The following is a 15,964-nucleotide window of genomic DNA, read 5'->3' on the forward strand; positions in this document are numbered from 1 at the left end:
TCTCAAATGCCTTTTTCAAATCCAGGTACACTCCATCTGCCCAGCCTTCTCTCTCCTGTATTAAATCTGTCACCCTTGAGTAGTAACACAACAAGTTGGTGACGCAAGATCTCCCTCTCCTGAATCCAAACTGGCAATCCGAGATGTGTGGGTGTGGGTGGATGGGTGTGTGTGGGTGTGAGTGTGGGTGTGTGTTACTGCTTAGAATAAGGCCATATAACTTATTTTTCAGAACTGAAAAATTGTTACCTAGAAATTAATGTGATTTTCCTTTCTCCAGGTCTCTGCATATTCGATCATCATCTCCCTCAAGTAATCTGAGAACAAACTCCAGAACAACTGATGATCTGCCTTCCACATCATCCCACACAAGTGATGGTACTTTAACTCCAACACAGGACATACAGGATATTCCCTTCCTGGATGATGATACTAGCTCTGCATATTCTTGTGACACTGAAGGGTACTACACATCCTTTCATATAGACAGTGGTATTCGGTCTGTCAGTTATGAAGGAAACAAGCTAGCTGATAGTGAATACGAACTCTTTGGAAAAGGGAGTACAGGCACTACAAACAGCTCTGCCAGCATTGGAACTGTAGTTATGAGGAATCCAGAGAAAAAGACTCCGCCAAAGCCACCTCAGAGGGTGAGCTCTTTGGAAAGGAAGCAAGAAAATAGAGAAAGTGTAATAACTGTGATTCATGTTAATGGGTCCACATCTTCACGTGAGGATGTGGGAGGTGAAGCCCCTGATAAGGCTAGTAGTCAAGATGGCGATAGCAGAAGTTCCCGTGATGGTGACAGTGGTCGTGAAACATCCAGTTCTCCTACTGAACCCACCAGTCCACGTCAGCCTAGTCTGCCTTCTCCAGAAATGGAGTTTTCTGAATCGGATCTCGAGGCAGACAGACAGGAAATCTTGAGAGTCAAAACTACAATTAACTCAAGTCGAATCCCATCAATGTGTGTTATAACACCTCCGCAGAGTGATGATGAGAGTGTTAGGTCTGGGAATGTTTCATTGTCCAGAGAGAGTTCAGGATCACAAAGTGACAATCAAGGGCAACACCCACCTCCTCAGGGACTTATGGGCTCCCTTATTAATCAAGGGCAATCTCATGGTGTTACTGCCAAAATGCTGTCATTCCAGAATAGTGGTGCAAAAAGTGGTGGTGCAAGAAGTGTTGGTGCTAATAGTGGGGGAAAGAGTGCAGTAGATGGTAGTGTTGGTGAAAAGAAAGATTCTGTAGGAAAGGTTCCTGTAGTTTCCCATGGTTATACTCCAACACTTACTGTTATTCCTCGCGGTAAGGATGGTGACATCAATGCTCATTTGAAAGGTATCATGCACACTGCAGCTGTGTCTGCCCCTACCCGGCCTGATCCCGACCAGCCTGTTTTAATACGACCATCATTAGTCAAACAAGCAGAAAGAGAGAAAAGATTATCTTTAGAAAGTGATGATTCTCAAAATTCTGATCTGCATAGACAGACATCGAAGGAGGACAAGTCAAAAATTCAAAACGAAAAGGGACAAGTTCAGAGTTCTGAGTTGGTATCTTATAAAGAACTGCCACCTCCAACAACAACTGCTGCCCATCCCTTCAGTGCTGTGCCATCCAGTGTAAAGCAAAATGTTGTAATCACCCCAACTAACTCCCTAGAGAGGAGGAAAGCCAATCCTACTAAAGGTGGTGCAAGAGTGACTCTGAATTCTGATGGCAAGGTAGTATACTCTTCAGACAGTCTCCCACGTCGTAAGGGTCACTCATCTTTTGAACCAGGACCCTACATCAAGCCACAAGTCACTAGTTCTTCACAGGCTCAGGCTGTGGGAAGTACTGCAAGCTCAACTGTTCTTTGCACAGCACACGTCAAACCTGCACCACCTGGAACATCAAGTAGCATACAACACACCCCACTGCCAGCTCCCCCATCCCCGAGTGTTAATGCCGACACAGCAACTACACTGCCTCATCCAATGGCACAAAGACCACAGCAACCTCTTCCACCTTCTGCATCAATTGTATCTTCAATGCCAGCAGGTCTTTCTCACTCCAAGCAGTTTCAGGCTGCAGCAACTCAAAGTGCACAGTCTTCATCAGTGACAAGTCATTCAGTTCCAGTTTCTACTCAAAAATCACAAACTCCACCAAAACAAACAGTATCTACACCAAGCTCACTGCCAACTCAGTCTTCTAATGCACAGACAACATTGCTCTCAAAGATCCAATCATCATCATTATCATCCACTTCCTCCTCCTCCCCATCAGCACAGTCTGTGCCAGTCTATTCAATACAGTCTCACCCAGCACCACAATCTGTGTCTCATCCAATTCCTCAGGCACAACCTCACCCTATACCTTCAACTCAACCTCTCCAAACCCTTACATCACAACCTCACCCAGCTCTTCCAGCACTTCAACCAACATTTACATCACAACCCCACCCAGTTCTTCCACCACAAGCTCACATAGTTCTTCCAGCACAGCCTCAAGCAGTACTGCAATCACAGACTCACCAAATATCGCAAGTTCCCCCTTCACTGCCACATCCTACGTTAACACAGGCACACCAGTCATTAGCTTCACAGCCTTATACAGTTTCAACACAACCTCACCCAATACTTTCACAGCCACATTCAGTATCTTCACATCCTCATCCAATTCAAGCAACACAGCCTCATCCAGTACAGACCTCTCAGCCACTCCCAGCACAACAGATTCCTACCCCCTCTCAGTTACTGTCAAGTGCATCACCACAATCCATTTTACTACCATCAAAACAAGCAGCCTCACCTCATCTGTCTGTCAAGACACAGGTTAAATCTGACCCACTTGTTACACATCAAGGCTGTGTAGCTCCTACATCCTCTCTTACATTAAGTCAGACAGCAGTAACAGGGCAACATTCACGCACCCCCCAACCACTTCCTCAGCAGAGGTTACAACAATCAACTCAACCACAATCCCCAAGTAACCAAAAGCAAATTACCCTTGCTGGGAAGGGTGAAAGTGAACCAGCTCTCTCAGATAAACAAATTTCAAGTGTATCTGGAAGTACTAACAGTATATATGGAACAACACAGCAACAGCAACTACGGCAGCAGCAGCAGCAAATTTTGCAAGCACGGCAAGAAGCACAAAGGCAGCTTTTACAACAGCAACAACAGCAGATTTATCAAACACGTCAAGAAGCTCAAAGAGTGATTCAACAGCAGCAGTTGCAACAACTTCAACAACAGCAACAGCAGCTTCAGCAACAACAAATGCAGCAGTTGCAGCAACAGCAGTTACAACAGCAATTTCTATATCAAACAAAAGATGAAGCTCAAATGCAATTACAGCAGCAACAGATTATATTGCAACAGCCTATATATCAAACCCACCAAGAAGTTCAACAAACACGTCAGCAAATACCTCAGCCACCTCAGTCCTTGGGCCAGCAACATCCTCAAGCTGTAGCCACTTCTGGAAGTGTAATCATGGCCTCCCCAGGAGCACCCATGTCTCCCAGGAGTCAGCGAGCAGGAGCCTACGTGCATGTCCAGGGGCAGGCTGGGGCATCTGCACAGCAGACAGTAGCAGCTGCACAAACTTCTCAGGGCACTCAGTCTGGTAGTAAAGGTGGCCAACGCTCACAAAACTCACAGGGATACACCTCTGGAGACACCACTTCTCGTGCACCCACCCCTGTACAGGGTCCCATCACCTCCAGCCCTCGCCGGGGTGCCCAACCCAGCACTGTGGCCTTCACTCACCAACACCTGCGCACTGATCCAGGTACACAATTTGCTAGTGCACAGATATCTCCCGTAGATAGTGACCTTGATCCTTCTACTGATCGTGTGCTCTTAGCCTTAGCCCATGCCCGCTTGGCTACCCATCAGCCTTTTACTTCTAGCTTGGCACACTCATATAAGTCTAAACCACAGAGGGGGGTCATGGAAACATCACCATTAAAAAGTATTCAATCAGGAAATAATAGTCCATTTCAGAGGAATAACAGTTACAAGTTAGCTACTAGTCCATTTTCTGAAGCAACCAATAATCTTCTGCATCGTGTTGAAGGCTTAAGTAGTGCAGGTGACTACAAAGATTGTGATTTACCTCTTGTTAATAATACTACAGTTTATGGTCCCAGAGGAAATATGAGTAGGCAATTTCAGTTCCAAAACAGGAACAATTTTAAGAGTTTGGCAATGAAGCGTCCTGTTAGTCCAGGTCAAGTCACTAATCCCAATTTATCTCGCCGAAGATTCTATGGAGCACAGGTTATGGTTAATCCTGCATTATTACATGAAATTAAGACTCCAAAAGGAGAAAGAAGTAAAGAAAATAAGACTTGGGAAGAAAGTGCAGTGGTTTGTAGTGATTTCACAGTATCATCTAAATTAAATGACACAAAACCTCGTATTGTTGGCATGGTGAAAAAGGTAGATTCACCTTTAAATGACACTGAAATATGGTGATGACAGGAACCTACTAAAAGAAAGAGTTCAGTTACTTTATAACCCATAGCAAAATTAATCTACCCAGTCCTTTAAGCTCTTTTGGAGTCATCCTTTTTATAAAGCAACAGATTGATTGAGTCAGGTCATTTCTGTGTATGAACAATTTTGTACAAAAATATTTTGTGTGTAAAGGCACACTTGTTTTTAGGTAAAAAAAATTCTTCCTCCATTCATTCATTTCATCGATGCCTGCTCCTAGGAGCTCCCACCAGGGGATGGCCACGGCAGAAGAGTTTCCAACTTTCTCTATCCAGACACTCCAGCCTTGCCTGTTCAAAGTTTCTCAAAAGATCTTTCCCCCCTCTCACTAACATACTCTTGCACCCTATCTTTCCATTTCACTGGAGGTCGTCCTCTAGCATTCCCTCCCTTTATCTCACTCACATACACCCTTCTGGTCATCTTACTCTCCTCCATTCGCTCCATGTGGCCAAACCACTTTAAAGTCTGTCGCTTCACTTCTTCCACCACTCCACACTTCTTCCCTTCACCCCCATGACACATTCCAGAATGCTCGTACACAGTTTCATTACTCATTCCATCCATTCTACTTACACCACAAGCACTCCTCAAATAACTCATTTCCACTGCCTGCACTCTAGAACTCTGACTTTCATTCCAGGCCCATGTTTCACTTGCATATGTGAGAGTTTGTACTATTATTGTATTTCTCAAATCCCTCTTTACCTCCATGCTCACACCTCTGCCATTCATGATTCGTCCCAAAGACCCTACCACCCTTCTTCCTTGCAGTGCCCTTCCTCTTATCTCTCCCTCCATACCACCATACTTACACATAACTGATCCAAGGTACTTAAACTCATTGACCTCCTCCATTTCTAAACCATTCAAAATTATTTTGCATTCTTTTTCACATTCAATTCCCACTATATGGGCATATAAAGTCTACAACCTCACTTCTACTTCACTCACAAACCATCACTTTACTTTTGTTAACATTTACTTTCAGCTTTCTCCTTTTACAGAAATAAAAAAATGATAGAAAACACTGACCAAATTTTGTAAGTCACTTTCATTTTCTGCAATGAGCACTGTCATCAGCAAATAGTATCGAATTCAGTACCCACTTCCTTCCCTCAGTGAACATTTTTACTCTAACTTCCCCAACTTTGCCCTTCATTTCTCTAATAACACCATCCATATAAATATTGAACATCTCCCTTGACATACAAAATATACCTTCTACAACAAAGACTAGAAACTAGCATGATCAACCTTCACATTTCTTTCGACTTGTTTTGTCTTATTAACTGAAATGAAATATTATTATGGCCCAAGTCAATCCACCACAAGACTTCCTGTCATGACCTGCTGTTCTGCACCAAGGTTGTGAAATATTCCAAGATCTCGATGTCCTCACCATACATGACCGGACTGTACTGTTTCATCCAGCAAACTACAAAACACTTGTACCTTGGTCTTGGCCTAGAAGACCCTAAGTCTTAATGCCTTTGCCTCCTTGGCTGATTACTGCATCATTGGCAAAATCAAGGTCAGTGACCCTGGTATTGTCAACATATGCTCTACTAACTAATTCACAACTCTACCGAATACCCAATCCTTAAAAGTGTTGAAAAATGACAGAGCATGGATGCAGCCCTGTTTCACTCACATGCTCACGGGTATGCGAAGCACCAGGATACAGTCGAAGGTTGACTCAGAAGAAGTGAACCAGAACCACTCAGGTCTGCTATTTTAGCCATTGGCTGCAATTTTCATAAGAAATAGATGGGCAAGCACATTGCGTGGCATGCTGAGCAGTATGATAGTGATAATTCTTACAATCCTAACTGTCCCCTTTCCCTGTCCAAATAGGGATGCCCAAACCCCTCTTCCAGTCAAGACCACATACAACTATGGTCTTGGCCTTGGTTTCACCTCCAGCTTTAACTAACTTTGTACTGTAACTACAAAACCAGCTGCCTTTCCACCCTTAACCCCGGCAACGCCGACATCGGCGTCACCATATGGAAAGGGTTAGTCCTCTTCTAAACCTCTTGATCCTCTTCCATTTCCTCTTAATCCTCTTCTAAGCCTCTTAAGAGGAAATGGAAGAGGATTAAGAGTAATTTAGAGGAGGATTGAGAGGTTTAGAAGAGGATTAATCCTCTTACATTTCCTCTTGACCCTTTCCATACTGTGACGCCGACGTCTGCATCACGGATGGAAAGGGTTCATCTTGCCATAGCCTCTCTGACCTCATTAACCCTTTCATTGCTAAGTGCTCACAACGAGACTATCCCCTCAGGCGCGCTCAGGGAGCCCAATGGGGGGTCTCTTTCAACCTCTGTATCTCAAAAACTATTCATCATAGCTAAAAACCAAAAACACCATTGGATAGAGGAGGTCCAGATCTATAAGAGTCGGTTATGTATGCCTTTCTTGCGAATGGTACATGCACGTTCAGGGAGTGTTGAATGTTAACACTTACGTTGGTGCATGCGTGATGATCAGCCGTATTGAGGGAACTGCAGATATCTTTTCTTCAGATTCTGGCAAAGGAGTATTGCCAACTGCAATATTTACAACTATTTGGTCAAAGAATCAGTCAGGTGATAGGTGAAGTTATACAAAAATGCCGCTATATTGGGCAAGAACATCCACCAGTTAATCGTCCATACATTTGCAGCGCTGGGCTGATATGATTTTACACCAAATTTAGTGAAGAATCCACTCAATTGGCAATCCTGTGTTGTGAGAATTAGTGTTGGAACACTCATACGCGGGAGATTTGAGTGCGGGTGGAGGTCGCAGCAAGCGTTTAGCTCCACCAGCAAATGCGCCTAATGCCCGCTGCAAGCGTTTAGCAATGAAAGGGTTAAGAGGTAGGGTTTTGTCAATGGATGAATCAGCATCCGCTATTCGTAACCCATTTGTTGAGAGCTGCTGGCTTGGAGGACTCACTGTGTACAGCTGCTCAAAGTACTTAGCCCAATGAGCCTTCTGCACATTCATGTCTGACACAAGGAAACCATACACTGTTTGAATAGTGCTCACCCAAGACAGATCCTCAGAGCAGAGCTTCTTGAGGGCTTAGGCACCCAAACCATTGAGCATGTCCCAAGGAGGGCACTGGTTTGATAAGGAGTTGAGTTTGGCATAAAGGAAACTCTTCAGTTTTCCTCATGTCAGTAGAAGAGCACACTGCAATAAGATATTAAACCCAAAGAAAGCACCAACTACATTTGCATTAGACACTACTCAACTGAAGTAACCTCAACCACAAATGGTGTATCCAAAGTTATTGTCGCAGCAGCAACTGATGGCTCTCCAGTACCTTAAATAAATCAACCTGGGTAGAGCTGGTGAGGAGCACAAGTTCACCAAAAAAAATAAATAAATAAATAAATAAATAAAAAATGCAATGAATAATAATTACCCAAAAAATATTTATGTACAATGTACATATTGTAAATGCAACACATTAGAAAGAAAGTATTCAAAACACATCAGAGCAGTTGCTGCTACCAAAGAAATCTTTTTCCAAGTGCTCCAGATTCTGCAGCCAGATGGAAGTACCATCATTTTACCAGTTCTACTGTAGTTGGGAAGGTGACAGGAGAGGATCAAGCTAGGGATTAGCTGGGTAGTGAGGACTTCAAACTTGCATGCATTTGCTGTGGTATGGAAGCACATTTGGCATTGTAGATGTTCATCATTGTCGATCAACAGCATGAACCTGAAAAAATACCAAGTTTCATCCAGCAGAGTCTTTACCCTGAATCCAAATATACTCCTGAGGACATGAAATCATAAAAAAAAATCTATGCTAAGTATGAATAAAAGTATGCATACATAGACAATAATGGCCCAAGAACCTGAATTTGGTGGTCATGCAAATAAATTCACATCCAATTATTGATAATTTATAATGTCACTCACTGACACTCAAAATTAAGGAAGTTTTTTGGTTACCCATGCAATCCTGCATACCTACTGCCAGGCTAGCCTATTTTGATGTAATACAGTACCTGCAAGACAATAGTCACAGTGGTATAATTCACGTGATTAATGACATTAATTATTACTTACATTAGATGAATCCATGAAATACAACTTTCTAAAACCCCTAAAAAATTAATCATGAATACAATAACCACTGATCGAATTTAAATGATATTGAAACTGCCAACAGAAAAGCTTGAGATTAATCTTCGTGCTAATTCTGGGAAAAAATGCTAAACACAGATGAAACCTATAAATCTTAATGTTCAGCATAAAGAATAAGTGACAATTCCAACATTTGATTGACTTCAGCAGCTTTACTAGTATTACAAACTGGCTTGCTCTAACATTTTTTTCTTCACGTCAGGGATTTTGTGTGCATAGAGAAAGCTTTCTGCACATGATTATTAATGTTTATATGATTGTAAAGTACAATATCTGGTCAGTTCCCATTGTTTTTATATAAGAGCAGTAGTACAAGACATGTAGATTAGTACATTACACATTACAATATTAATAATAGGTAACTCATTGTTACAAGTAGGACGATTATTTATGGGATTTCAAAGGTGATGCTGTCATACTAATATCCACAGACCAGAGTGAAGAATTAACTAGCTAACTTGTTTTTGTTGTGCTTCAAGGACTTAAGTTACTTTAAAAGGGATAGTTTGTTGATATCAAAAGGACCTTTATGAGAAGATATTCTGTCTTCAATACACACACACCCAGCTCCAATAGCCTGGTGGACTAAGGCTCTGCTCTGCTCTGTCGGGCTCTAGCCTGGCAAGCCGAGGTTTGAGCCCCACTCAAGCTGAGATTTTTCTGCTGACAAGGAGCAGTGACTGTCCCCCCTTAAGCATGGATAATGGGGGGGGGGGGGTTGAAGGCCCTAGCAGTATCCAAAGATTGACTATAATAAGCTTGCCTTAATCTGGAGGGTACTTGCTGACGATCACGAGTCCAACATGTGATGAGGCCGTGGTGGTTGTGAATTACACACACACACACACACACACACACAGTGTTAGATAATTCTATAAACTACTATTGTTGCAATTCTTCCCATATACCAAAAATAATGTTATATCAAGTAAGTCACATTTTGTTACATAACACGACTATTGAGAATTTGAGAACAATCTTACTAGTTTTTTAACTGATCCATGAAAAAGCTAAGAAGTTCACACTACAACAGTCATGCTTTTCAAGAGTGGTCAGGTTAGTACGATGTAGATTCTGGTAAAGAGTTTTTCATTAGCCACCTAGAAGTATAGGGTTTCCTCTCAGCTAGGACTAGATTCAGGGTCAGGTATATACTTTCATAACAGGTTCATAGTTCTCATGATAAACATGACCCGGAGTATGAAAACTTTTGGAGAAAACAGTGTAAAGAAAGATTGGAGTTAGTTTCCTCATCTACATAAAACTAACTGTATATGTGCATGGGCTTTTTTCAATATATTTAGATGAACAGATTTATTTAATAGGGAGAATTTTGTACAAAAAAAAATTCAAGGAAAGGAATATAACTGCTGCATTTTTACTACAATATTTTAAATGGAACTTTAGAAGTTTCATTTTAGGCAGGACATTAGTTTTAATCATTACTGCTGAATGTAAGCATACTTTTGTGAACAGTGTGAATAGAGTGCTTCAGCTTTGAATTATGGTAATTTTTTCTATCAAAGTGTTCAATAAGTCAAACCAGTATGGCTTTTTTGCTGATGTTAATGCAAGTGCTTCAACTCTGTGGTGTGTGTGTGTGTGTGTGTGTGTGTGTGTGTGTGTGTGTGTGTGTGTGTGTGTGCACATATAGTTTTTGCTTCTCTGTTGAGTGATACATAATGTGCCATTTGTGTTTGCATGTATCTATTTCGAAATTTTTTGCACCATTCATTCAGTTTCTTGCTTCTACTGCACACAAACTTCTACCTCCAAACTTAACCTCAATTCCAGCTCCATAATGGGCCCAAAACTTTACCTCTGCTTTTGCGTTTATTCGTTACTGATGCTCACTCCTCATTCTGCCACTGATAAAGCACAACTGTTAAATAACAGACTGTGAAACAAAGTCATTTGTTTTAATTATAAGATCTGTGTAACCCTTTTTTGATAATCAATTAATTTTGACAAGCAATGCAATACTCTAATGGATAGATACTTCTAAGATATACAGTATGTGAAACACTTTGTTTATCATTGCATATTAAAAGACATAAGATAGTATTGCATTAAATATTAGTGTACAAACATGAGAGCAATTCTGAATTATGTTTTTACATATAATTAAGACTAGTAAGACTATAATGTGCTGTTTGTGTGGGTGATCACTCCAGGCAGGGTGGTATGGGGGGTGATGGTGGTGGTGGTGGTGGTGGCGGCGTCAGTGTTAGAAGGTGAAGGAACCTCTGTGGTATGGCTCTTCTGGGCATGGGTTTCCTTCTTAGCTACAATGATAGTCACAATTTTATAGGCAGATTGTCCTTTTCTTTGGCTCGTGTATGTGACATTGGATAAATTTTCAAACAAGGGAACTTCATATACACACTATGAAAGATGAATTGGGGGGTACAGTCTACTGAATAATGGCAGCCAAATCTCGAGAATAGATTTTATTAGATTTTGGACCTTTCCATCCACCTTGCCTGCAGTGCCCCCTACTACTGTGGTAAAGCATGTTAAATCTACTTGTACCAAGACCCCAATACACACCCTTCCATTTAAGTGGAGTTTTTGTTTGCTCCTTGGTGTTCCCTCAACCCTACTGCTGCTCTGGACATTGTGAAAGTTTGTGCAACTGATTTACCATCACGATGATCTCTGCTGACTTGCCAGAGGCAGCACAGCTCATCCTTTTATGTTTGCTTACTACTGCATGTCTTGTGAGTTCCCATGCCTGATGTGACGTGACATGTTGCATGAATCTGATATTTTTAGGCATGAAAGTTTTATTTACTTGTGGCTTTCTATATGATTTACTGGAAAAAATTACATAATTTAAAATCCTTTCAAATGAAGCTGACTTGAAAATACTTGGTAAATAAAATATTTCCATCCATTATATAAGATAATGTGACGATATTAGCCACAAAAGTTTTTGGACTATGAGTGGTTTTCTAACCCATTTAAGTAAAACTTATGGTTAAAAATGCATAAATAATTTAATTAAAAATAGTGCTTGTTAACTTCATGAATATTTGATTACTATAACAAATTTATTGTAACATTTTTATTTAAATCATCACTGTCTTTACAAATTATTGCAGTGGCTGTTAAAATAAGAGTGGCTTGACCTGGCTTGGCTTAAGTGAATTTGATAGAATTTTAAATGCAATATACAGCCAAAACATGGATTATATTTGTGATTCAGGTAAGTAATACTGATATTTCAATTATTAGGATATATGGTATAAAATTTTGTACTTTCATTAACTTATATGAAGCAAAAACAAAAACAAAATAGTGATACAAAATGCTACATTCCAGAGAGAAAAAATGCAGTTCATGAGTAAACTATTATTAACCATAAGTATGTATATGTTAAAACAATGAGCACTGAATAAACCTCATTGTTTCCAATATTTTCAATGCAAAAGTATATCTTGTGATTTATGGTATAAGCAGGTGCGTGGCAGATACTTGGCAGAAAGGATACAAGGCTTTTGTCATAAGGCTAGTGCTGGAATGAAATAGATGGCAAATGCACAAGAAGTTTAGGATTATTGTAGGACAGGAGTACAAGTGTATGGTGTCACCTTAGCTGAGGGGATCATCCAGGGGTACTTCATATATCGGTGGATTTTCCTGATTTTTTCAGCATATCATGTATGTCTGTATACAATATATCATGCATACTAGGTGGGTGGGGCTCTTAGCTATGACAGGCAATCCATCAAGGAGAGGGACAACTCCAACTACAAACCCAGGCAGGTGGGGCTCGTTAGCCATGGTAGGCAATCCACCTAGGCCCTCGGCCAAAAACTGGGATCGCCTGTTAGGAAGGGCATCCAAGGCAGAAAAAAAACTACACACAAAGATGAACAACAAAAATTTTGTATTATAGGACATCAAACCTCATGGGAGATTATGAGAAAATCTGATGCTAAACAGATGGTGAACAAGTATGCCTATACTGAGATAATTACTGGTAACTTTCAGATCATTTGGGCAAACACCCTAGTTTTTGAAAAAGCAAAATCTGGTATTTCGAATTTACCCATTGATCAATGGTGGTAGGAGAAATCACACCGAGGTACAGTCGTCTCGCATTTGACGTTTGGATTTGGCAAATTCACATTCGGCGACTCCAATCAATTACTATCGTAATTCTCATTTGGCAACCATATTCTCCCATTTGGCAATTATCTCCCCCCTCCCTCTTCAGCAATTGCTAAGTCATATTTGGAAACCATAGTCTTTCTTGCATTTGACAATGTTTCCCCCTAGGAAATGCTTGTTAACTGTTATTGCTGTATTTGCTTGCCAAAAGATTATCAGTGTTATACGTTTACAATCCCAGTTCTCAGCGGCTCAGCCGCCATGTTGATGACATCAAGCCAGATGATGAAAGAGTTGTGAGCGAATCTGCCGCATGTTGTGTGCCACCTCTCACTCCTGCCAATGTAGCCCACTGCCGTCTACAAGGTGTGATATGGCGTCAAGGGTCTCTACGAGTGCTGGAAGGAGGACAAAAACCAACCTCAAAGTGGAAGAAAAACGAAGTCAAAACGCAAGTATCATGTGGGAAAGTAATTTGGTAAACTTTCGGCACAGGCCATCCTCCAATTCCGGATTCCGGATTCCAAATTTCTTGTCTTCATCCTTAGTCCAGCTTGGTGCGTGGGAGAGGCGAGGGCTTCTTCCCACTAAAGGCTCAAGGGCCAATATGACAGATGAGCACCAAAACCACATGCTGCTATAGCGAATGCCCCAAACTTTACCTAGCAGCATGACCTTTATGTTCTCCAGTGCCTCCCCTGAGGCAAAACCACTCCCTGACCTCAGGCATTCTCCAGTGCACTCCTTTACAGCATGGAGAGTTTCATGATGGAAGGTATCCCAAAGTTCAACAAGATCCTCAAGGGTGCTGAGAACACTGAACTGATTGGAGACTGTCATCGCATGCTCATGAACGCATACTAAGCCTTTCAGTTTATGATGAAACCCGAAAAGGTGACTGCAGACTTCACCCCAACCAATCCAGATCAGGGATTGAACGAACCGGTAGCTGTAAGCAGGGACACGGAACCTCTGAGAGGATTAATCCACCAGCCCAAATATAATAACAATGCAATACTGCACAGTAATGAATCCAGTAGCTATTATGAGTTATGGCCTTTTTATTGTTTTATTTTCTCTCAAATTTGGCAGCACTGATACCACAGAATGCATTCTATAAAATGGACAACCATTTATCACTGCTTTCTTGAAATGTAAATATCCATAAAGAAGCTCACAGCTTTATTATATTGGTGTATTTGACATCTTTATTTGAAAGTAAAAAGTCTGTTTATCAAATGTTTCTTTTGAACACATAACTCTGGTGCCATGTACACCTTGAACCATTTGTCAAATGGGTGTGCTTTACTTTCCATACGTACTCTCATAAAAGTAAATCATGCTGGAGCTGACTCCTATTTTTTGTCAAAAGAATCTTCCGTTTGACATCCCAATTTTTCTAACAGAAGAATTCATATTTTTATTCAGGAATAAATTTCTGCCACTAAGCAGTAGCATCCATGTATTAATGTAGCCTATTAATTTAACCCAAGAAATATTTGAACATTTTATTTTGCCAGTGACTAAGGAAAATTGTCATAAAAAAATCCGACATAGATCTTTTTGGGAATAAATACCCTTTACTTATCAGCTGCTAAATGAAACAAAAAATATGCATAAAATTTATAACTTGATGGGATGGATTGTTGAAATGATAAACCAAGTTGATTGAAGATGAGAAACAGATTAAAGCAGCATGGGAGCATGGTTCAGTAGGTCATGGCCTGTGTTTCTACTTCATTCCATCCAGAAAGCATCTACCTCAAAACCTGAAATGACCTTTGTGCCATAAGTTAACATTGTTTGATAGAAAAAATATTTAATCTATCAAGGGCATATTACTTAATCTTGAAACAGACACTCAGTACTGTTCACACAGTAACATGGTGGTGGCTGAACATTTACATTTTGCACCCATTATTAACATGTTACAGAGTAAAGCAATTAAGTTGGAGCATTTGCCAGGGCAGGTTGGAGTGCACTAAAATCAAAGAGAAAGGTGGTTAACATTGGGAAAGCCCTCTGTCCTGAAGTGTAGTAGTAATAGCTAAAGATGTTTATGATGAAAATGAAAAAGCACCAAGTATGAAACTGTTGAATTTAGAATAACCAAATTTATAGACTAGCTATATGAAGTAACAATGAAGTAATTACCTGTCTTAGATTTGAAATTCAAAGACTCCTGGGTGTACTTACAAAGTATGATGCAGTTAGATTTTAAATTAGAGAAGACAGTAATAACAAATCTTTACCATGGCTCAATAACCAAATAAAGTGACTAGAAAAGAAACTGTTCAAGTATAAAAAAAAAATCAAGACTTTATTCATCAAATGCCAAAAATAAAGTTGAGTTGATAATAAAGTAAGTAAGAAGCAGGAATGGGCACAAAGGCAAATACTTCTCAAATCTTTGTTTTTAAATTAATAACATCCATGATAATTCTATAATATACTGTGTATTTACACTTTCATCATCATTTCATCAACACCTGCTCCTAGGAGCTCCCACCAGGGGATGGCCACAGCAGAAGAGCTTTCAGCTTTCTCTATCCAGACACTCCCCCCTTGCCTGCTCACAGTTTCTCAAAGAACTTTCCCCGCTCTCCCTAACGTACTCTTGCACCCTATCCCTCCATATCACTGGAGGTCATCCTCTAGCATTCCCTCCCTCTATCTCACTCACATACACCCTTTTCATCATCTTACTCTCCTCCATTCACTCCATGTGGCCAACCCACTTTAAAGTCTGTCGCTTCACTTCTTCCACCACTCCACACTTCTTCCCTTCACCCCCGTGACACATTCCAAAACACTCAAACACACTTTCATTACTCATTCCATCCATTCTACTCACACCATAAGTACTCCTCAAATAACTCATTTCCACTGCCTGCACTCTAGACCTCTGACTTTCATTCCAGGCCCACGTTTCACTTGCATATGTGAGGGTTGGTACTATTATTGTATTTCTCAAATCCCTCTTTACCTCCATGCTCACACTTCTGCCATTCATGATTTGTCCCAAAGTCCTTCTTCCTTGCAAAGCCCTTTCTCTTATTTCTCCCTCCGTACCACCCTGGTTACACATAACTGATCCATACTTTCATTAATTGTTCTCTCTCTCTCTCTCTCTCTCTCTCTCTCTCTCTCTCTCTCTCTCTCTCTCTCTCATATGCATGTGTACTGCTGTTTGCTTTCAT

General features: G+C 40.7%; 1 protein-coding gene and 1 long non-coding RNA gene across 4 annotated transcripts in view; one reads left to right on the forward strand and one right to left on the reverse strand.

Annotated features, from left to right (window-relative positions):
• Window positions 1-15,964, forward strand: part of LOC126999907 (mucin-5AC-like) — a 100,313-nt gene that overhangs the window by 78,999 nt on the left and 5,350 nt on the right. For 2 of the 3 annotated variants that reach the window (XM_050863055.1, XM_050863056.1), the window contains exon 10: window positions 281-3,786. In XM_050863055.1, the coding sequence (XP_050719012.1) occupies window positions 281-3,786 (3,506 nt within the window). Of the gene's footprint in view, window positions 1-280; window positions 3,787-13,005; window positions 13,216-15,964 lie in introns of those variants that run through there. The other variant, XM_050863057.1, reaches the window with a different exon arrangement.
• The window catches only part of LOC126999912 (uncharacterized), a 35,235-nt gene that overhangs the window by 8,302 nt on the left and 10,969 nt on the right, over window positions 1-15,964 (reverse strand). Inside the window, exon 2 of the long non-coding RNA XR_007753657.1 lies at window positions 1,298-1,398. This is a non-coding gene — a long non-coding RNA (uncharacterized LOC126999912). The remainder of the gene's footprint in view (window positions 1-1,297; window positions 1,399-15,964) is intronic.

Source organism: Eriocheir sinensis, chromosome 17, assembly GCF_024679095.1.
Source record: "Eriocheir sinensis breed Jianghai 21 chromosome 17, ASM2467909v1, whole genome shotgun sequence".
NCBI classification, from domain to species: Eukaryota; Metazoa; Arthropoda; class Malacostraca; order Decapoda; family Varunidae; genus Eriocheir; species Eriocheir sinensis.